Source organism: Anabrus simplex, chromosome X (genome assembly GCF_040414725.1).
Source record: "Anabrus simplex isolate iqAnaSimp1 chromosome X, ASM4041472v1, whole genome shotgun sequence".
NCBI lineage: Eukaryota > Metazoa > Arthropoda > Insecta > Orthoptera > Tettigoniidae > Anabrus > Anabrus simplex.
The window spans coordinates 209,383,969-209,408,166 of record NC_090279.1 but is presented as its reverse complement, the minus strand read 5'-3'; the positions used below and the strand labels follow the sequence as shown (position 1 = coordinate 209,408,166).

At 35.9% G+C, this 24,198-nt stretch overlaps 1 protein-coding gene across 8 annotated transcripts in view; it reads right to left on the bottom strand.

Annotated features, from left to right (window-relative positions):
* LOC136886379 (homeobox protein cut) overlaps positions 1–24,198 on the bottom strand; it is a 473,229-nt gene that overhangs the window by 447,304 nt on the left and 1,727 nt on the right. For all 8 annotated transcript variants that reach the window (XM_067159126.2, XM_067159128.2, XM_067159131.2 and 5 more), the window contains exon 2: positions 23,197–24,175. In XM_067159126.2, the coding sequence (XP_067015227.2) occupies positions 23,197–23,277 (81 nt within the window). In that variant the 5' untranslated portion in view covers positions 23,278–24,175. The remainder of the gene's footprint in view (positions 1–23,196; positions 24,176–24,198) is intronic.

Here is a 24,198-nt window from a genome sequence, read left to right as displayed (position 1 = left end):
CTTCACCTTATTGGAGGTTAGATTGTGCCATAAGTAGGTAGTAAAAAAGAACTTACGAACGCTTAAAGAAGGAGTGGTTTTTACTACCTGCATTTATTGGTAGTGGTAGTTACAGCGAAATGGATTCACGAATTTTCCAATATATCTCGCTAAACAAGTGATTAGCACATGCACGCGTGCACGGTAAAGTTACAGAGGGCCGGCGAGACCAGAAACGCAAACAGTTTGGTTTCAGACGGCTGTGCTTTCTTTATTTTAAACGCAAGAAAATAAACAAACAAATGAATAGCGAGAGCGCCGGGCCGTGCTCCGCCAATTCGTTCTGATCCATTAACAATACCGTTACGTTAAACAATCCAAGGGGGCCTTTCTTTACTTGGAACTTTGTCACACTCTGCAGGTCAATATGTCCGTCCGTCAGCACCAATAATGTACTGTGGATCGCAGTCTATGAGCATATACAACATCGATATAGTATGCCTGGAAAAACTGTAGCGAAGATCTCTTACATCAATTTTTCCCTCTTTTCCTTCGTCTATTTTCTATCAAAAATTTGGTGAAACATCGTGAAGTAATCCGAATTTCTTTTTACCAGAAATTCAAAAATGCAACATTGATAGGAAATGTAACAAAGGCGTCATTAGCGATGCCACAGTGAGATTTGAACGAGACTGAAAGCGAGGCACTATGAGCCTTGCTTTCGTGACTTGGGTCATCAGTATAAAACAACTGAGTTGTCGGTATGTTGTTTGGCGCACGCGGAACAATCACAAATGCCTCTGTGAATATTTTCAAAATGTTTCGACTCCCTGCTAATGTTCTACAAGAAATAACAACTGAGATTTTGAGAGATTCACTCAAAATTGCACGAAATAATCCGTGTAACTTAAAAGTTTTTTTTTTTTACCGAGCTCGATAGCTGCAGTCGCTTAAGTGCGGCCAGTGTCCAGTATTCGGGAGATAGTAGGTTCCAACCCCACTGTCGGCAGCCCTGAAAATGGTTTTCCGTGGTTTCCCATTTTCACACCAGGCAAATGCTGGGGCTGTACCTTAATTAAGGCCACGGCCGCTTCCTTCCCACTCCTAGCCCTTCCCTGTCCCATCGTCGCCATAAGACCTATCCGTGTCGGTGCGACGTAAAACAACTAGCAAAAAAAAAAAGTTATTTTAATAAATAGAATCCATCGGGGGAGGGGGGGATAGCTACTCGAAAATTGATAAATAAATAAAATTACAATAAAAATGAAATGTGTTTTCTTAATGTCCTTATGGATTAATAAGTAGGCTGAATCTTTTGTGGTTTCCCTAGTATTAGAGCAGATATCCTAAGTGGATTTTCTATGTATATATCCGTCATTGAGGAGTCCGACTCGTTGGCTGCATGGTCGGCGAACTGGCCTTCGGTTCAGAGGGTTCCGGATTCGATTCCCGGCCGGGTCGGGGATTTTAATCGTTTCCGATTCATTCTTCTGGCGCGGGGACTGGGTGCATGTGTTCTTCCCAACACTCTCCTCATCGTATTCAGACAATATACCACACTAACAGCCACCACAGAAACACGCAATAGTGATTACATCCCTCCATATAGGGTTGGCGTCAGGAAGGGTCGTAAAACAGGGCCAAATCCACATGTGCACGCGCGACCCCACAGGTGTGGGAAAAGCTGTAGGAGAAGAAGAAGAAGAAGAAGAAGAAGAAGAAGAAGAAGAAGAAGAAGAACATCCGTCATTCAGGGGTTACTTTTTGTCGTTATATATATTCAGCCTATGGCTTTTAGTGCCGGAAGTAGCCAAGGACATGTTTGGCTGCCCTGGGTCTGGTCTTTCTATTTGACGCCCATGGGCGATCTAATCTTCTGGGTGTGAGCTTTTTTCCATTCGAAGGTACCGATGTGTCGGAAATTTGCCCCGCAGGGGTGCCGCTAAATTTACCGTCAAGAGGTTGAGGAAACTGACCCTCTTCGAATACAAACTGACTGAGTCGGGAAAGGAACTCGCCACCTTGGGCTCAGAAAGCCAGCGCTCTCCAGTAGTGGGTATCCACTACTGCGCGACCTGCTTTATTGAAAATATTCCCTCCTTCCTAAGTGTTTTTTTTCTTTCTTTCTTTCTTTTTTTTTTTTTTTTTTGCAATTCCATGACGGACGAACAAGGAAAGTACTAACAAATGTCAAATAGCCTACACTCAACCTAATCTGGCGTCAATTATCTGATGAATAAACACTAGGCACGTACGAATTCAAGCTTCAAATGAACAAGTTCGCCTTGTCTCATGGGATGCGCAACCAACCCTACATGTAGAGAAGCAGAAGAAGAAGAAAGAATACGTCGGAATTAATTGACGAAGTGCTGAGTCAACATAGAAAAACTTGACCGATATTACAACCGGATACCATAATAATAAGTAATTATTAAACTGTAATACTGCCAGCATAAGATGAAATTACCGGGCGAGTTCGCCGTGCGGTTAGGGACGCGCGGCTGTGATCTTGCATCCGGGAGAGAGTGGGTTCGAATCTCACTGTCGGCAGCCCTGAACATGGTTTTCCCTCGTTTCCCATTTTCACACCAGGCAAATGCTGGGGCTGTACCTTACTTAAGGCCACGGCGCTTCCTTCCAACTCCTAGCCCTTTCCCATCCCATCGTCGCCATAAGATCTATCAATGTCGGTGCAACGTAAAGCCAGTAGCAAAAAATAAGATGAAATTTGTGTTTCTTACGATCGTAACTAAAATATTTTTAAATAATGGAGGTTACTTCTGAGCGATAAGTGTCGAGTTGTTGTGACAGTTACTCTCTATACCGCTTGGTAGCGGCATGTGGACTTCTCCTGTGGAATAACACAAAGGGGTCTGCTCTAGGCTTAACGTCCACATCCAATGGGGGAATCAGCATCAGCAACGTCAAGGATTTTAGGACGCAATCTAGTGATTAGAAATTGTATACCACAACCGTTCCTTCTCTGCCGTCAACATTCTGATGGAGAGTTTGTTTCATCAACGGGAATTGAACGGTATTACCATGATGACGCCTTAACAACCAACGTCACCAGGCAGCAGTGGTGCCATCTAACGGAGTTCAGCAGAATATAAAACCTATTTCGTGAACATCTCCATTGTTATAGATCGAACGGTAACAATGTATCAGCTGAGCTCCGTGGCTTAGACAGTAGTGCGGTAGCCTTCTGACCCCACTTGGCTCAGTCCGGTGGTATTTCAGGGTGCTCTAATACGTCGGTCTCGTGGCGGTAGATTTAATGGCACTTAAAAGATCTCCTGACGGACAAAATTCCGGCACCTCGGCGTCTCCGAAAATCGTCATAAGTAGTTAGTAAGCCTTAAAAATAATAACGTTATTATTATTAAAATGTACCCGATACCGATATAAAATATTTAATATGTATTTTTATAGTGATTAATGTCTTTTCTTGAAGATAGAACTGATATTTCTGGAAGATTGTTAACAACGTAATAATATTTTAAAATTATATTACTGATATTTTATTTTTACGGTTTTCTGAGTACCGAGATGCCAGGAATATATCCCGCAGGTATTCTTTAACGTGGCAGTAAATTTATTGGCATGAGGCTGACATATTTGACCACCTTCGAATACCACCGGACTGAGCCGGGATCGAACCTCAGAAGGCTATTTCTCTACCGTATGAGCTACTCAGGCGGGCAATGTAATAAACACGAATATCTTCTTCTATGGTGATTCATACATTTGCTAATGCACTTTGCACTAATTCATTTTAAGTTACCGCGTGAGTTGGCCGTGCGGTTAGGGACAAGTAGCTGTGAGCTTGCATCCGGGAGATAGTGGGTTCGAGCCCCACTGTCGACAGCCCTGAAGATAGTTTTCTGTGGTTTCCTATTTTCATGCCGGGCAAATGCTGTGTCGCTGCGACGTAAAACAAATTGTTAATAAATCAATTTAGATAATTGATCTAATACTCAATCGAGCTTTAATCTCCAATCCAATACTGGAGTGCTATCTGACTGGAAATAATAATTTCAGTATGACTTCTCTACCCGTCGTCAGGGCACGGGCAATATAAATGAACGAAGCCTGGAATAAGTCCTTCAAGTGAAACAAAGTTGCTGGCAAGTTAAGTTTCCTCTCGTGACGCTGGGGACATTCCAATACACGGACAAGTAACTGTCGATACTGTCCTGCGTCATCTCCGGTGTACGAGAATAGGGTATAATATGACGAGAAACATCAATACTTTGCGAATCCAATTATAATCAGCAAAAAGTACCATTTTAGAACGAAAACAACATTACTTAATCATTCCATGTTTGATTACGCGTGAATATCATGAAGTCAAAGACATTCGAGAGAAAAGATAAGCATTATCGACAATAACCTTTACACGATTCCAGTCAACCGTATCGAACAGACTGCGTTGGAAACATAAGAAGTGAACAAATAACGAATCTGCATACATTTCAGAACGCTTCTATACCGGAAGTTAAACTACTACCTTACTGAATTGAAAGTATGTTTCCTGATAATATTAGAACAAACTTTCAAAACATACGATTGAAGCTTTTAGATCATTATAAGAAATCCGATCGAAATATGTCGCAATTTCTTTCGATACTCTCTGCGGAAAGGTTTTGTCACAATGTATCGTGCAATATGTTATGAAACACCTACGTTGCCATAGACAAATAATTTGCATTTCAAAACATCTCTGAAGGTTCGAACTTGTAATGGACTCAGTTGTTACAAAAAGGGAAGTTGTCATGTTGCTGTACTGTTATCAAATTAGTAGTCTGATTTAGAAGGCTATGAGCAAGTGGTTGTACTTTTATCAAGTAAGTTATCTCATATAAAGGCTATGAGAACATGTCTATACTGTTATCAAATAAGCAATCTGATTTAGAAGGCTATGAGCAAGTGGTTGTACTGTTATCATGTAAGTTATCTCATATAAAGCCCATGAGAACATGTCTATACTGTTATCAAATAAGCAATCTGATTTAGAAGGCTATGAGCAAGTGGTTGTACTGTTATCAAGTAAGTTATCTCATATAAAGCCCATGAGAACTTGTCTATACTGTTATCAAATAAGCAATCTGATTTAGAAGGCTATGAGCAAGTGGTTGTACGGTTATCAAATAACTAGTCCGGTTTAGAAGGTCATGAGAAAATGATTGTGCTGTCGTCAAATAAGTAATCAAACTTAGAAGGCTATGTGCAAGTGGTTGTACTGTTATCAAATAATAAGTCCAGGTTAGAAGGCTATGATAAAATGATTGTGCTGTTACCAAATAAGCAATCTGGTTTAGAAGTCTATGGGAAAGTTGCTGTACTCTTATCAAATAAGTAGTCCGGTTTAGAAGGCTATGAGAAACTGTATGTACTATTATTAGTTACATAACAAGCTATGAGCATTTGGTTGCACTGTTTCAAATAAGTAATCGGATTTAGAAGGCTGTTATCACGTGATTGTTCTGTTCTCAAATAAATAATTTGATTTACAAGACTATGAGAAAATGATTGCACTGTTATCAAATATCTTAAGCAATGCTATTTCGAAGGCTGTGAGGAAGACGTGGTTGTACTGATATCGAACAAATAATTTGTGTAGAAGGCTGTGTGAAAATAGTTACTGAGCTAATTGGCTACACGGTTTGGACCGTGCTCTTAGCTTACATTCGGGAGATTGGAGGTTCGATCTCCACTATCGGCAGCTCTAAGATGCTGGGATTGTGCTTTAATTAAAGCTACAGTCATTTCCTTCGTAGTAGTCCTAGCTTTGGTCACAAAGAAACCTGTCTGAGCATTGAACTACTATCAAAAAGCAGTTAAATCGGTGTTCCATGGGTAAATCAGTATAGCACAATGTCGGCTTCCAGATCCCAAGACTCCAGGTTCTAATCTGGTAGAGGTAGCCAGACTTCTGAAAGGCGGAAAAAAGTTCTTCCTTACGACGTTGCCAAGTAAAAGATCTCCGGTGACAAATCTGACAAAATTACTTAAAAATATACTAATAGACACCCAACAGAGTTTTCGTTCTTGTGTCATTGGTAAAGTAAAAATAACAGACGTTGAAATTGAGACGCAGGCAGCATAGATGGCATGGAATTGAAATGTCTGCAACTATGCAGTTGAGGCTATGCGATTATTACTGACACAATTTCACAGAGGATATGGCTATTGTGTGCGAACCGCACTGATACAGGCTTACGGCTCCCATCAGGTAAGATCCGCAGACAAATACAAATATGACAAAGGAGATTGTTTGGACAAGACACAGAATTATGTTTCAAAATGGTCATTTTAGAAGAACAACACAGCATGGAAACTGTAGGCAGGAAAACAAATGAATTCATGAAGGAGAAAGAGAAAATCGAAAGTGAAGAAGAATGAGCTGGAAGAATCTTTCGAAGTCAGAGAAATTTATCAGAATAATCTTACAATAATTAATCGAATATTTATTTATTTATTTATTTATTTATTTATTTATTTGTTTATTTATGTATTTATTTATTTATTTATTTATTTATACTTTCCCCAACTGGATATTGCCGCTGAGGACAAATTATACAAAAAGCAAGATAAATATTAAAATTAATTGTGATTTGATTAAATACATAAGCACTTTTAACATATGTTGCTGCATTAAAAATTTGGGAGGTATGATTTTTTTTAGGATTTGTATGGTTATTCGGACAATGTTGTTCTGATTTTGACAAATTAATGTTTTCAATAAAGTTGCTAATTAAGATTACGTTTTTTTTGTAAAGTCAAAGATTCATATTCATACATATATTGTGCATAAAGAAATAGGAAAATCGTGTCAGGTCGAGGCCAAGTAAGAACCTTAGAGCCCTTCTAAGGACAGCCCTGAAGACGGTGTTCCATGGGTTCCAATATTCGCACCAGAAAAAAAAACTAAGGCCATGGGAAATGCATTCTTATTAAAACAAAATAATTTACATGGCTAGAAGGTTCTTTTAACAATTTTGTTCCTATTTAGAAAAACAAAGTGATAGTATCAATATGGTTACAAATTTAGATTAAATTGTGTTCGGAGAAGCAAAGAATTGTATCGGTACATATTTTGTGTGCCACCTTAATAGGAAAATGATGTCAAGTTGTGGTAAGTAAGAACGGTATTACTCACAAAAGCCATTTGTCTGTAAGAAAAATGACTTCTTCAACAATGGTGTACCGACTGCCTATGAGCAAGTGTGTCTACATGATATTTTAAAAGTGTTTTTTTTTTCTTTTTTCCTTTGAGGTAAGGACAAAGACAAATCTTCACGCTTTAAAGGGTTTTATCGTTTTCAGTTGAACGGAAGGATAATTGACGACTTTGCAACCGACCGAAAGATAAAAGTAACATATTTATTTACTTTTTGAAATAACTGACACAACCTAAATAGGTGATGGCTACATTTAGTGGTCATAAATTATTTCAAGGCGAAGTGAGTTGTCAGTTCGGCCTCTTTTCAAGAAAACCTAAGTGAAAAGCAACTTACTACCGACTACTTTTACAGTTCATTCTTCCGACACTTTGTTTTATTTCTTATTACCGCGATTTGTTTGATTGATTGAATAATCCCTTAACCGTTCCTTTTTTTTTCAAACTTACTTTGCTCGAGTATCATTGTACCCTCTATTTGGAAAAAAGAATCAAAATGAAAGCAAGAAGAATATTTCAACTGTTTTCTGTTATTTCTGGCTTACTCTATTATAGATTTATAACGAATGCATAAAAATGTTTATATTCCAAAATACAAAAATCAAACTTAGCTAATAAATGTTAAACATGTTAAGAGGATAACATTTTTTTTTTCAAAACTGTACCAAACAAGAACAAAAGTTATTAGTTGTATAGTATGCAAGCATTTCCATTAATTGTTAATATTTAAAAAACACTGACTTATTTAAGTAAAACCACGTACAATTTTAATTTGCTTAAAGTTATGTTTCAAAGTTCAAATATTTATGAATGAGTAACATGAGTAATTTTTCAAAATTAGGTTCCTAATACCTGGATGGGTTGTTGAATGTTTCATTCTGGAGGCAGGCGCAGCATTTTTCCATATTTATTTTTCAAATACATAAGAGATGAGAATTCACTTTAAGACAAATACGTTCTTTTGTAAAGGGCAGAAGAAATTTCACTGGTTTCTTGCCTACTGATATGCTGCATTCACGAGAAGAGTTCGGAGTGTGTAGGAAGGGCGATGAAAAGACATTTATCTCTCTACGTGGCTCAATAATGTATGTTTACTAAATAAAAAAATATTCATCTCCAATTAGTTCGTAATAGTTAATTCATACTCAGCATAAGTTTTTCGCAAATACGGTGTGCTTTTTAAATCAGACCACGTTTTAACATTTCTTCTACGAATAGCACCTACCAAACCACTCCATGAAAAAAAATCCCTGCGTAGAAGAATACAGAAAACTTCACTCTGAAAATGTGGGAGAGATTATTGTGAATGCTTCGTATTCTGTACAAAGTTAGGTAAATTAGCAGTTATGCGTAATTGTAAGACAGGATGTGCACATGACGTCACCTTCAGTAATGTATATAAAATAATATGTACAATAATACAGAAACTGTAGATAGGAAAGGAAATTAACACACTGAAGCAACTGGAGTCAATCAAATACTGAAGAATAAAAGAGCTGTAGATATATCCTAAATTTAAAACAAAGGAATAGTTTTACTTACAGTATTATTCCAATTTTGATAAGGTTCGCTTGAAAAAACTGTCAATTCTGCTTTTTAAAAGTTCTGCTCTACCTGCTATTTTTCAATAGATTTAAGCAAAGTTAATGATAATATCCTTACCGTAAAATTAAATTTTGATTCACTTCTCGAAACTTAATTTTTGAATTATTGTATTTGTTTTAACCATTATAGATAATTACCTTAAAATATATACACGAAAATCTCGTATTTACTTGGACGTAGAAGATTTTTGTGAATATTACTAAGCGTGCAAAGTTTTAACACATTATACCTCAGGAATTTACAAAGAATTTTAACTTATGTGAACACTATTAAACAGCACATTTTATTTTCAGAATTATTTAGGAAAAGTAGTAATGCTATTTGTCAGAACGCACAATTTGTGTGTTTTCAACCTCATTGCAGTAGACATATTTTACCCAGTGTTAATGCACATGTTCTGTTATGTTTTACTGACTGGGTTTGTATCAAAAATATCCATTCCTGTACTCAAAACAAACTTTCGGTTTTTGCAAAACATTTTGAGTCTTTTGTTTCATGCTCATTGTATTTTTAAACATGAAACATTAATTTATTTTAAATTACTAACACGATATATTTAAATTATTTTTAATGGAACCTGGTCTTATAAAATTTATAACGATTAAAATTTTAAGTTTTACTGCTTAAACCTATCATTCTCAATACTTCCATGAGGATTTCCGAATAATTTTCACAAACAACTCTAATAGTTAACAATGAACAAATTGTCGTTAAAAACACAAGTAAATATAAATAAATGCTGTACATGGTGTTTTTGTTAGTGCTTGATAAGCGGTACCACAAATACAAAATACTCGCCCAAAATTTGAGAACAATGAAAAGAGACAGCGTGTTTGTACATTATTAGCTTATACCTCGATTGACCACTTTAAAATGAAAGATATTTCGAAAAATTACAGACTGATATACATCATTTGTTACTTTATGTAGCAAAAACATTTTGAAAAGGCTGTCTGGATAATCAATTCCCGAAATCAATGTAAACTAAATGTGATTACAAGAAAACTCGGTAACAAATATGAGAGCTCCTAAGTTGGAGCTTATCTGTGAGCGAGACATATAGGAAAAGCAATGTGGTTTTACTTGTAAATTTCTTGAGTAGCTCATTCAAGCAAGAAAATCTCAAGGGTTGATTGATTAGTAGTGTCCATGATGGATTAGTATGTTATACAAAGGGAAATAATATTTAGGCTTAATTCCACTGCGTGCCCCAACTGCACGCCCTAAAACACTTCTCGTCCTTAGCACCTGCTCTTGCAAGATAATTTCTGTTAAATACAGAGCTCCGCACGTCGAAACTATTGAATTAGTAATGTAGATAAGAAATTTTGTGTATGGAACTACTGTTCAAGTCGAAAATCGTCTTTCAGCCATCATAAAGAAATACATTGAATAGGAGTGTACGGAACGTGAAATAAATTGCGACAAAATTGTACACCTAAATGTGCGTACAATTACATTGCACGAGTGTTTTGTGTTTTTTTGGATATTCCGATCTGCGCAAAGTTCTAGCATATTATTGTCGGTGTGTTTGCAAAAATTATAACTTTCAATTAAACTAAGAAATAATATCAATCTTTTCTTTTGTACTTTATTTCAGAAAACACATCAAACTAGTTTTGTCATTTATCAAACTACGTAAAATTATAATAAGTGTGCGTTTTCAATTCCACTGCAAAAGCAGGCATTGTAGTATTTAGTGGAAAGATTTAGAAACTTGACCAAGAAGTGTTTGAAATTTGCAAAAATACATGGACATGTGTAAGATTTGTCTATAGTGGTCATCTTAACCTACTGCTGAAGTGGAATTCAAGAAATATTATGGCATTTCCTAACATCTAAACATTAATGGAACTAGTTGAACTGTTGTCGCACATGCTCAGAAAAAAAAGTACCGCATGTACCATTTTTATAACTTCTTATTTCCGGAAAGTTCAAAAAGTTATTTTGTTCAGAAAGTGTGAAACTGTTTCCGCTTATGATTATGAACAGTTCCAATCTTCTTAATTTTATCTAATTTATCATAACAGGATGATGACTAAAGATGCAGTAGGCTCACGGCTCTCGAAACAAATCATAATTCTTGTAGATACCTATTTTAGTGGGCTATGGATTAAGAAAGAATAAAAGAATACGTTTTGACAATATTGTCCTTTACTGCAAAAAGGTCAAGTAGTAGGCCATGGATTTTTCACTGAAACAAAATTCTCTATATCCAGAGTGAATAGGATTGAAGAAGAAGTTTATGAAACGTTTCAAATTTTCGAACAAATAACAAATACTTATTACAGAAGTATAGAAGGCTGTGGAATATCCACCCAACCAGTATTTCGTACAACAATCAACGGAGGAACTGTTTTTCTTGTATCTGATAGAAAGACGGCTGCAAAGTTGCATTGGACCCGTTTGCCAAAGAAGCAAAATTTTGAATTTTCATAGTAAAGACGCTGCAGTTGAGTAACTTTATTCATGGACAATCATATTATTAGAATATTTGGTATTATGTTTACAAACATTAAACTTATTGATGTACAAATACATCATAGAATAAATGGCCTAGAGGTATGTGGTTTCCAAGACTGCTGGCATAATTCATAAATATAATATTTATCGAGGAGATATAGAATACTGATTTTCGCAACATATATAAGCCATAGGCTATACACTAGGGCAAGTTATCAATAATGTTTTGTCTAGAATGCCAACATCTAAACATCAGTCATAGACTATCAGATATGCTAATTAAACTGATATTACAGAATGTAGTTTTCCAATATCATAGCTCAACTGTTCCGCTGATTGTTTCATGTAGTGAACTAAAGTGGCTGTGATTAGTTTGGCAAACAAAAAATTAATGCAATTGAAACAAAATCTTCCTTCACTGACAATAAAATATTTCTCTTATGCTAAATTGTACCATGTGAATCTTGTTAAAGAAGAGTTAATGATATCCAACTAAAGTCTAAAGCGCGATTTTTTCTCTTACAAAGACAACTGTACGGTAGATGTGCTCAAACAGAAGAAAATTAATTAAAATGGGAGATGATGATCACCTATAATTCAATAACGAGTACGAAATCCGTCACAGTGTTCAGTGACATCATGGATTAAACCTGAGAATTTTTTGATCCTTGTTTTGCGCGATCAGCAATCTCTTGTGTTATTCTTTGCATTGATCAAAGAACAGCGTATCTTACAATAACTGTAAATACAAATATTTTAGTGCGCATCATCTATTCAGCAGAGTTGTACAATTTACAGTATGTCACCGTATTGCATAATGAATGTGATATTCTGATGTTCAATATCATTAATATATTACTCATACAACAATTAAAATAAAATAGTTTTTGTATTATTAACAAGTACTTCGCAAGTTCTGTTGTATACAAAAGATAATTAAATCTTCCTCCTAGAATTACAGACATGCAGTGGGTTCATACTGTATGTAAATAAGTTGTAGGAGTGTGCCCAAACTTTCTCAGTTTTCTCAAAATCATGATAACATTACTTGATTCTCTTTCGCGTAAAACCATCCAATGACGGAGATTTGATGTATTTATATCTCCAGTTACGTTTTTCTAATAACTGACAAAAGTTTCCTGAAGTTCTGTTACGTTTGCCAAATTTCTAAAGAAATATTCGAGAATCGTCCAATTTAACTGGCATATGTGGTGGCAAGTTAGCATGACTCTGGTATCAGTGGAAGAGGATGCGGCTTTCGTTACCATGGTTACAAAAATATCCTGACAGAAGTAAACATGGCCGAGGACCAAAGCCTTCTACAACTATGAAAGCTAAGCGGTCTTAGCTCTCAACGCTCTGATCTTATTTCTATCGATAAGAAATAAATGCCTATTTAAATGACTCATTAAATGATTTTTACAACGAACGCCAGGCAAAACCAATCAGGGTATAGAATATATTTTATGGTCAACATATTCGAACTTACAATAGGCTACATTCTCAATGATTAACGATGTTAGGAGAATTCTAGCGTCGGTAATGGACAAGAAAGATTTTCATCCTTCCTTCAACAAAAGGTGAGGTTCATAAGATTGAAAGTAATAATACCACTAAGTGTAAAGTAGAAAAGTTTAAGATACAGCGATTTAATGTGAAAATGGAAGGTCTAAATATCGACACATAATTTTGAATCCACGTTTTAAAGTCGGTGACAGAATAAAAGAAAATATTGGTGACCATGAGGACGGCGAAATTCTAACTTTTAACTGAATAGTCCTGGATCATTAATAAGAAAATACAAAAGGGAATGAATTGACATATCCTACGTTTGTATAAAATAATAATAATAATAATAATAATAATAATAATAATAATAATAATAATAATAATAATAATAATAATAATAATAATAACTAGGAGAAGCAGAAGAATCTGACTGTTTGCATTCTACACTAAGATGAAGCAGAACTGGAAATGCAGAAAGGTTGACAAGTGTTATCAACTTCTTCTTCTTCTTCTTCTTTTTCTTCTACTTCTGCTTCCTCCTCCTCTTCTTCTTATTGGCCTTTTTCTACTTACCTGGGGTGGGCACTATGTATGGATTCCGCCGAGATTTACGCCCGACTGCCCTTTCTGACGCCAACTGTATTGCATGTTTCTGTGGTGGTTGGAAGTGTGATGTGTTGTGTGTATATGAAGATACGTAACGAGACAAACACAGCAACCCAATCCCCGAGCTAGTGAAATGAACTATACGCTGTTAAAATCCCCGAACCTGTCAGGAATCGAACCGAAGACTAGAATGATGACCATTCAGCCAAGGAGCCGGAATAAAATAATAATCCAAGCGAACTGGCTTCGCGATTTGGGTCGGGTAACTGTTGGCTTGCATTCGGGAGACGGTGAGTTTGAACCCCACTGTGGGAGGTCCTGAAGGTGGTTTCCCATTTTTAAAACAGGCAAACGCTGGGGCTGTACTTTAATTAAAGCCATAACATACAAAAATATTATCTCGCAAGATAGGGCTCGACAATTTTGGAAGATGTTTATAAATAAAAAAAAAAAAACCTGGATGTGACAAGTATACTCTAGCTTGCTATGAGATTTGCATAAACGTTAGGGGAACGGCCTATTGAAACCCCTAGGAATTATGTTACTCTCGCTACATTATTAATCGAGGGACCAAGCGACTATTCCTACAAGCCAGATGTCTGCGACGTAAAACAAATAATAATAATAATAATAATAATAATAATAATAATAATAATAATAATAATAATAATAATAATAATAATAATAATAAAAGCTCTAGTATCTCCCTAAATCGATATTAAAAGCCTGACTGACCTTTCGAGGTGGCTAAGTGATGAAAGGTTCTGAAGGGAGATTAATTCTCGTGACAGGAAATGGATGAAGGTAGAGAATTCTTGTCGAATACTTGACATCCTGAGCATATAATAGATTGCCCTAATTCACTTAAACTATTTTACATATCAAACTAAAATACTGTAATTTTCACAAATTAACGTCACTTGTCATTCTATTTCATTTCACTTGTTTGATTTTTTTACAGTATTTAATATCACTAACTGAAATTCAAAGATATTTTCCTGTTGAGTAATAAAAATACAATTCTGGTGTTTACGTTATTAAATATTAGTTGAAGTGGGAAGTATTGTCGCACAAGACAGCAGGGAGATCTAGAAGAAATCAGGACGGAATTCATCAGGTGTATAAACTATGTTACTACTTTGAAAATATGGATGGAATAAAACTGTACTGTCAAGAAAATTATTATTTTAGAGAGTGGATCCCTGATTTGGTATTTTGAGAATTAGGTTAGCGGCAGCTCTGGTCGGGATGTTTTGAGTAGTTGAGAGCAAGTGGAAAGGATGTTTTATATAAGAGGGTGTCTGCTTGTACATTATTTTGTGGAGCTGAAGCAAAGTGTGATAGCGTCCGGCTCCATGACTAAATGGTTAGCGTGCTGGCCTTTGGTCACAGGGGTCTCGGGTTCGATTCCCGGCAGGGTCGGGAATTTTAACCATCATTGGTTAATTTCGCTGGCACGGGGGCTGGGTGTATGTGTTGTCTTCATCATAATTTCATCCTCATCATGACACGCAGGTCGCCTGTGGGAGTCAAATCAAAAGACCTGCACCTGGCGAGCCGAACTTGTCCTCGGACACTCCCGGCACTAAAAGCTATACGCCATTTACGCCATTTCATTTTTTTTTCAAAGTGTGATAGCTACGACGAAGCGAATTTAGCTCATGGAATGCAGGAGTTATGACGAAATTTTGGAAAGTTCATTATAAAGCATGCTGACCGTAATCCAAAATAGGGAGAAAAATTGGATAGGGCATAATCTAAGACACAACACTTTACTATGAGTAGCAATTGAAGGGATGATAAAAGGAAAACGGGGAAGGGGAAGGAGACGATATCAGTTATTAGGCAGCATTAGAAAAAGAAAGGAAGATTATGCAGAAGTGAAGAAAAGGGCACAAGATCGAGAGGTATGGAGGTCACATCCATGATTGGACCTGCCGGACGGCAGAACAACCTGTGATGATGACATTAATAATGAAGAAGAAACTATGATAATGAGGAAAAGGGCGCCTAAATTCCTTGGGCACACTCTGCAAGATACCAGCTTCCCGACCAAACTGATTGTGGGAAAAGTTATGGGAGAGAAACGTCGAATAAGACCGATAACGAAGTATTTATTTAAACACCTCCCTTTATTGATCAGTGGTAAAGTGTCGGCCTCCGAATTCTAGAAACATGGGTTCAAACCCGACAGAGGTAGCCGGATTGTTGAAGGGCGGAAAGAAAGTCCATTCGATACTCCATGTGGTATGATGTCGGCATGTAAAAGATCTCTGGTGAAACACTTAATGTTCTTCCAGACAAAATTAATTAAAAACTCAGCTTCGGAATGGCTAACTGATACACGTTTCCTCTGCCATCTATTGGACTAAAAACCGAACGTTTATGGTTGCGTCGACAGGACATTGCATTTCAATAATAATAATAATAATAATAATAATAATAATAATAATAATAATAATAATAATAATAATAATAATAATAATAATAATGTCCGGCTCCATGGCTAAATGGTTAGCGTGCTGGCCTTTGGTCACAGGGGTCCTGGGTTTGATTCCCGACAGGGTCGGGAATTTTAACCATAATTGGTTACTTCCCCTGGCACGGGACTGGGTGTATGGGTCGTCTTCACCATCATTTCATCCTCATCACGACGCGCAGGTCGCCTACAGGAGTCAAATCAAAAGACCTGCACCTGACGAGCCGAAGTCCTCGAACACATCCCGGCACTAAAAGCCATACGCCATTTCAATTTTTCATAATAATAATAATAATAATAATAATAATAATAATAATAATAATAATAATAATAATAATAATAATAATAATAATAATAATAATAATAATAATAATAATAACTAGCATATTCAATAAGGAAGATATAAGCGCTAGGTTTCGTACGATTACAAAATGAAGTTGTAAAGGAATTTGGCAAATTTTCCTATAGCAGATAATTAATTGCCTTATTCCGTTTGAAGATGTGAGCCACGTTTGAGGCAGTCCGCTTTCAGAAGATCCCCCGTGTGTTGACGTCCACCGGCGGAAGTCGTCCACTTCTTTAAAAAGTCCTTGTTCAAAAAACGTCAGAAATAAAATTTACTCATTTTTTAAAAGCTGAAATATCCTTGACGATAAAATCCATATTTTTGAAAACAGTATATCCATTATGGGGAATAGAAAACGGTGGGAGGGGGGGGAGTCTCAAAATATTATTTAATGAACATCAACGTATTTAAGATGACGTAAAGCTAACTTTTATTCCTCTTCTTGTGATTTGTCCTCCTAAGGATCATTGTGTAATTTCATATGATATGATGACCCTTAGAAAATGCGGAATGCCTTCTTTATCTTTGTAATTTTAATCATTTCCCATTACATTAAAATTGATTTTACTATGACCGGACAAAATTGTGGTGACAAATTGTCCTGTTTCGGATGGCATATTTGACTTTTCGTATACCTATAGGACGTTTTTGTATGGTGGACGACTTAGTAGTAAGGTTTTCCATATGTTGGAGTAACTGAACGCAGACTACTTATTGTATGAACATTTATTTGGGTATTATAACGGTGTGAACATATTTTGATGGACATTATATATTTTCTAGCATTCACATTTCATCCTGGCAATGTTCTGCTAAATTACTTCAAGGTATTTAGTATGAAAACATTTCAAGATACAGGGCTCTTCTTGCAGTAATTAATAGTACGTTTAAGTAAGTATTTCTGAATAGAAACACGACTAGAAATTCATCCGTCAGATAACATGTTCAGTAAAAATACGAAGGTAAATTTTTCTCTAACCCCTCTCCGTCCACTCACACTGGCAACCTGCCCAAGTGATGTTAACACGAACAAGAATTCCCGGTGAAATAAATATTACAGTCGTGGCAATAATCAAACCATCAACGCAGGCTCAATCACTGATACTACTACAAGATGAGGTTTCTTTTAATTGGAACAGACATTCATAGACATTGTCAATCACTTGTTATGGGCTGATGGGGATGTAAATCGAAGAAAGGCCATGATGAAAAATGTACTTCAATAAATATTTTTAGCGATTTTCATAGTAGTAAAGGAGAAATTTTAGGGGATAATTCTTCTTTTTTTTACAAGTTTAACATATACGGCTTTAAAACACTCTGATATAATGGAATATGAGTATAAAACACTACTGAGATATAATTATAATTTATAAGGTGGCGATGGGAATTGTAGTAATGATTACTATAAACACTGTACATATATCAAAACAATCTGGGCTACTCTCACCTAATTTGCTGGTGATCCGAAAATAAGGAAAGAAGTGGACTCGTGTGAATGAAACAGTTACTTATTCTACATCTCTTGAGCCATGGAAACGGCTATGATGCATAATACAGAAGGCTTAGAGAAGGGAAATGTTTGTGTACAATACGAACTGAACGAATAGAGTTCTCCAAGAGTATTGTAGATAATTCCTATGCGAACTATCTTCGCCGAATTACAAGGCTGCCTTTTATTACATCTTTCAACAGAGTGCCACTTCATTCTGGAGAAAACCATGTTAAATTTTTAAAATATGCAAGACTCTTCCAGTATTGATTATTCTATTTCATTGAATCTATTTCAGATTTGATGTTTGTGATTATTTTAACAGGCATAACTTATGATGTTGAATACATATAACCATCATATTATACAGAATAATATTAGGCAATGTCATCAAAGCCAACCCTAATGGCGCAGGCGGTTAGTTCTTGGCCACCTGTCCGAAATATACCGAGTTCTATCACAATCCAACAAAGTGTCATAAAAATAAGGCATCTCCGCGTCTTTGTTTACGGGCACGATGAAGAATACTGAGGGGGAGAAATCTGACCTCTCGGCATCGTAAGTACTTAAGCAGTTAAAAGTACTCTTCAAAATACTAATACTGTATGTCTCAAGATATGGAACTGGTAAAATGTACCATATTACGTTTGGCATGAGTAAAGTGAGATTGAGATACAAATCAATAGAAATTACTTTTGGTGGATTCGATCCCAGATCTATTCTGAATCAAAGACAGGTAACTCACCAATAAGTGCGGTGATCAGAAATGTAATATAAAGATAATGGAAAACAGTTTCTGAAAACAAGAATTGAAGTCGATTCGTACGAATGAAACAGGTACATCATTTTGGGCCATGGAAACGACTGTATTGAACAATATAGAAGGCTTGGAAATGTGAATATATCCGTAAAACCATAGGGTCGTAATCTAAAATGGACTCCATTTTTCCAACTTTTCGTCTGCCACTGTGTCAGATATCTTCGGTAATATTTTAGCTTGATTCCTTCATGTTAACAATCACAACTATCACAGCTGCAAGAAGAGGAGATTCCTTAGATTACTTTTCTAAAGACCTGAAGATTTTTACTTCAATTAAGGCTTACATTATATCAATAGAATTTAGAGAATTCCAGGGACAGCGCAGATTCTGCGAGTGAACAATAACTTCGCAGAAAGGAACTAAAGACTGCGGTGCATCAGAACACTAGATAAAAATTATCTAACCCTGGACTGTATCCTGATAAGAGGTATCGCATACCTCAAGTTATTTTAAAAGCCGCAATATTAAGAGGTTAACAACAACGTATTCCAAGCAAGAGGATGAATTTTGCAGCCAAAGACAGATAAAATTAATCACATAGTGACGAGGAAATTTCGAAGAGGAAACTGCTCTAAATGAAGAGAATAAGCACTTTCCATTCAATACTTTCTGATCTGATGCATGGGCTACATCGCCTTCAGATGTCACCAATTTTTATACATGTCACCTCCTCGAATTATACGATTAATATGATAGTAAATGTATTAATGTTAAGATATCTAAAATCAAATGCGTACAGTATCGATCACATTGAGAGCAAGTGCTGGATTTCAGTGATTCTGATGTACGGTAACTTAGATCTTCTCAATATGTGGTCACAGGTGTTTGTATTTCATTCTCACTCACAAGGGTTATAAATTAGATAGACCACTCATTATATTGTCTTTTCAGGATTTGAACCCGTTTGAAAAGGCATCCAAATTATCAGACAAACTCAAGGTGGTATGTTTTTCAAGGGATGAACGATAAGTAATCATTGTTCTAGTGTTCTGAATTCATCTCTTCCCTGTTATGTTTCAGTATAATCTGGTTGCCCAGTTTGTGACAAATTTTAGATTAGTTTGCAGGTGTCTAGAATTTAACGGGTTCATTTTCCAGAAAAGCAAGAGAAATAAGTGGGTGCCTTTGGAACTGTTTAACTCCAGGTGAATGCTTTGGTGATGATACCAAACATATACGATAGGACAGTATTTTTTTCCAGTCAATATTAATAGTCTACCAGTACAAGCAAATAGTTTATGAGACGGGCTTCGAATGCAAACAGAGCGATGCTCCTCACCCCTAGATGAAACTACTGCACTGTACATCTCGTTATTGAATAACGAGTCACGGAGTTCATGCTTTTGAAAACACGTCGCTAACCTTACTTACAAAATACAGTATTTAATAAAGCAAATATACATAATTTTATCTAGCATCTTTTTGTTTCAATTTCCTTATAAATACCTTTTAACATAAACGAAAGATCAACAAATTTTCTTGTGCCCTGTATAAGATGTTTTTCAATTATTTGACGTTTGTTCTTGAGGATGAACTACACAGAAGAAGGCGAAACGTTAGCTGACTTGAAAAGAAATCCTAAATAAATCCCATACTGTTATCACATTACGGGTTCAAAGATGACTTCAAATATAAGCCTAAAACAAATGTTGGTATTTTATTTTAGTACGTGTTGAACTTGGAAACCAACCGTTTATTCCAACGTGTAAGTGCAAATATTTAAATGTCTTTTACTCGCAATAAGTATTAACATTCTATTTCCTGTTTTATTTTGGTCTCAGCGACTCTGTTGAGGAATGTGCGTTAGTACTTGATTGATTTATTGATAGTTGATTTCAGCTACAAGGTGTCTTATTACAGAAACATTGTGAGGCTAAACTATCCAGATTTCACACATCAGAAGGCTAGAACTGGGACATAGAGTTCTTTACTAAACGGACCTCATTTCTGAATTGATCACACGATTCACTCATTGGATCAAATTGCGGCAATTATTTTTAAAGTTACACACACACATTAAACAAGTTTTACCAAAGTAGTTCGCGAGATATTAAATGACACATGCTAGCACATTCTAGTATTTGTCTAAACCGGATTACTCTCCTGGAAACTATAAACTCCTTGTCAATCGCTAGGCTATAAGAACATCACAATGTCAGAGATTTCATCCCCGAGTCAACAATGCAAAAAATGGACACGTTATTAGTTTGGAAATCCCTAAAATTTATAGGAATATATATTAATAGGGATCGTGAAAGAATCTGAATAATTGTTAGCAAAATTAAAAATATCATTTTCCCCACATTCTGATATAGGCCTACTTGAGGTAAGAATTTATAATGTAAAAATTGTATAATCTTCCTGCCTGTTCATAACAAATTACAGTGGTGTTTGAAAATTTCCACAATAGATTTTACGATAAATCAAAATATGTAGACCTATTTAGAGAACTTTAGTTTGTAGTCTTTCAGAGGCCAACGTCGTCCTCGTCGATTTGTGATCACAACGACACTGTAGAAAAGACGTCAACAGAAAGGATCTCTCCTTGCGATACTAAAAGTGAAAAATGAAACCACTAAACCCCAATGTTGCGAACGATTTTGGTCTATGATAATCTGACCTGTAGGTTTGACAAGAAGTAGTTCTTTCTTGTACACATTTTGTCATATTTTACACAAGAATTTTCTTTGTTTTGTTCATAAAAGTACTAAAATGAAAACAGTCATAATGGGATGTTCAAAGCTTCTTGCGAATTATGTGTGCAACGTGACTTAAGCCTGTCTCCTAAAACATACAGTTTTCTCCATTAGTTTTGCTAAAAGAAGCGGTTTTGTAATGCCCCTATACCGCGTGAAAATAACGATTTCTCTGTCCATGATGGTTACGTATTACAAGCTTCATTAGAATGTATCCTTTCCGTGTTTGGATGTAGTATCTTACATGTCATAGACATGTCTTCACTGAACTCTGAACAGCAATTGCTCGACAGAAGGTTGTCAAAAGCGAAGTATTGGAAACCCAGTAACATAATTGGCAAGCCCAAAACTTGAGTGCGGACTACCCTAAATATACCAGAGATCGCTGGGATTCTAATGAAAGAATAAACTGATTGTGCACACTGAAGAACCGAAGGGAAATAAAAGGAAATATGCATAAATAATAATATTTAAACATGCTAAAAGAAATAGAGATGAGGAAGAGAAAAAATGTTGCGGAGAAACGTAATATTCGTACGTAATAAAAGAAAATTATTTTACAGACAAACTGAGTATAATTTAGGATGTCACATCAGCCAACGTAAATACGTTAAAAGTTAATCAGAAATATATGTGCTAACTAAACAGAAAAGTGAAAAAGAACAACATCAACTTGCATTTAAAAATATGACGAGAAATGTGCATGCCATGCGAACAAATATGACATTTCAGTCTTTTTTTTTTTTTTTTTTTACAAATAAGCTAATGGCAGTCACAACTTTTCGGATAATACCGCTTCTGGTATTAAGACTACGTCAAACTTGGCGCGCAGGGCAACTTATCAGGCCTTGTTAGAAGGAACTAACGAAAATTTAATCATTCGTTAACTTACATTGTTTGCCAGAAATTAGGGAGGAAATCTATTTTGCCTTAACGAGTCGTTAATCTCCTTAAGTTAAACGCAAAGAGGGGTGCGACAGAATACTCGGCAGACTAGAATGAAATCTCGATATTTCGTGTTGAAACGTTCGTGAAGGAATACCACTATGAAAGTAAACATGTTTTATTATTGTTAAAGCATTTACATGTAAATTAGTATTATTGTCAATATACAATTTATAAAACGTAAAAACGTAGATTAACACTAAGTTATAAATCTTTAAACATACATGCGTTAAATGAAAGAAAAAATTATTTAAAAAGTCACTCGCAGTTCGGAGAGATTATAGATCATTTTCCATGTGAGCATGACTAGTTGTGCAGCAAAGCACATATCAGTTATTTGAGGAGTAAATTTTTTGGGAGATACTACTGAGTTTAAGTCATAATTGTCAAACGGACGTGACGTTCGGAACATCTAATATGGAAACAAATGAATACCGTGTAATAATATGTGCTAAAGCCAATGTATTCCATCTTCAGTTACAGCGGTATTACTAACACACACTGAGAAAATTAATAACGGAAACTTCACCTGTCATGAAGGGAACATGTGCGTGATATACGCTATCTTGGTCCGAAGAGCGTAGAGCTATCGAAATAAGCCTAAAAATCGTGGTGTATTGGACAGCAATGAAATCATGGCCCCCTAGAATAAACACTGTGTGGCTTTTCCATTAATCGACTTGCCGGACTTAGATTCGCTTGCTAGCAAATGAAATAGCCTACGTACGCAGTAAGACAAGCTCGACCAATGATTCAAGGAACTATTCTTGATAGCGAATACCAATATCTCTCTAAAGCATGTCTGTACATGAGTATATTATAAGGGACTTAGAATTTACGTTAGACATAGAAATTCTGCGCTAGAATGCATCGTCTTCTCGTCTGAGAAGAAGTTTACTGGAACATTCTTATTATTTCAGTGAAACTGAACTATGTAGCCTATTATTACGACTATACGACACGATGAATGTCGAAGCACGTTGCACAGAACAAAAAACACCAGCTATCACAAACACTGCATGCAATAAGGGGGAAAATATTTTTTTTAAATAAAAGAAACACGTTGCCTTACCTGCTGCCAAAACTGCGCCAACAGATAAATTCTCTCCTTCTTAAACAGCCAATCCATGGACTGCATAGCCTGAATGTCCATTGCGACCAGGTGTTGGTGCGATATCAACAGGCGACACAAAACAGTAGTAGTAAAATTCAAAACGGAACAGAAGAGAAACTATATCCGAAACAGGTAACGTAAAAAAAAGAACCAAACAAACAATGTCCTCTTCTTTCTTAGAAAGTACTTGTCATCATTTCAGTTCAAAAATTCGACTCCCAACAACAACAAAAACATTAAATGTTTTCTCTTTTAATAACAAGTAACAAAGATTTATCTTTTCATCTTCTCTTTAGCCATCTACTTCCCAACTTCTATTTACTTCATGTTTTGATCTTCTTGATAATCATAGTGTGTATATATAAAAATAGGCGTGGCTTCGATATAGTGGGTGGTGCTAATGAAATGTCAATCATACAAACAACACAGAAAAAGGAAAAATGTCAAGTTCAAAACTGAAAACAACGAATTTTTTTAAAAAATTCCTGAAAACTGTAATGTTCGAAATAATGACATATTCTCTTGTTTCCTGATACTTCTCATTTTTCTTTCGGTCCTCGTGTTATCTTCGCAACTTCATGCGTAGGCCTATGTGTTTTTTCTTTCCTTCCTCTCCCTTCTTTTTGGGAAATTACTGAGAATCACATCATAGCGTCCAACGAAACATAAACAAGAGATGACTTCGAAACGAAACTGATAAAAAAATATCGGTGGTCAGAAACAACCACGTTATTTTCTCTCCACTCCTTCCTTCACTCTCCTTTTCGAAGAGGATAAGAAGAAGAAGATGGAATAACAAAGGAACAACAAAACTTCATATCTTCTTCTTCAGTATTCTCGATAAGCCACCGGTATTCAACAAAAGTGTTTCATGATATTCATCAACACGTCGCGTCATGAAGAAGAATTTCTTTCACCTTTGAAGTCGCCGCCTTCACTGAAAGAGAAAAGAGAAGAAAA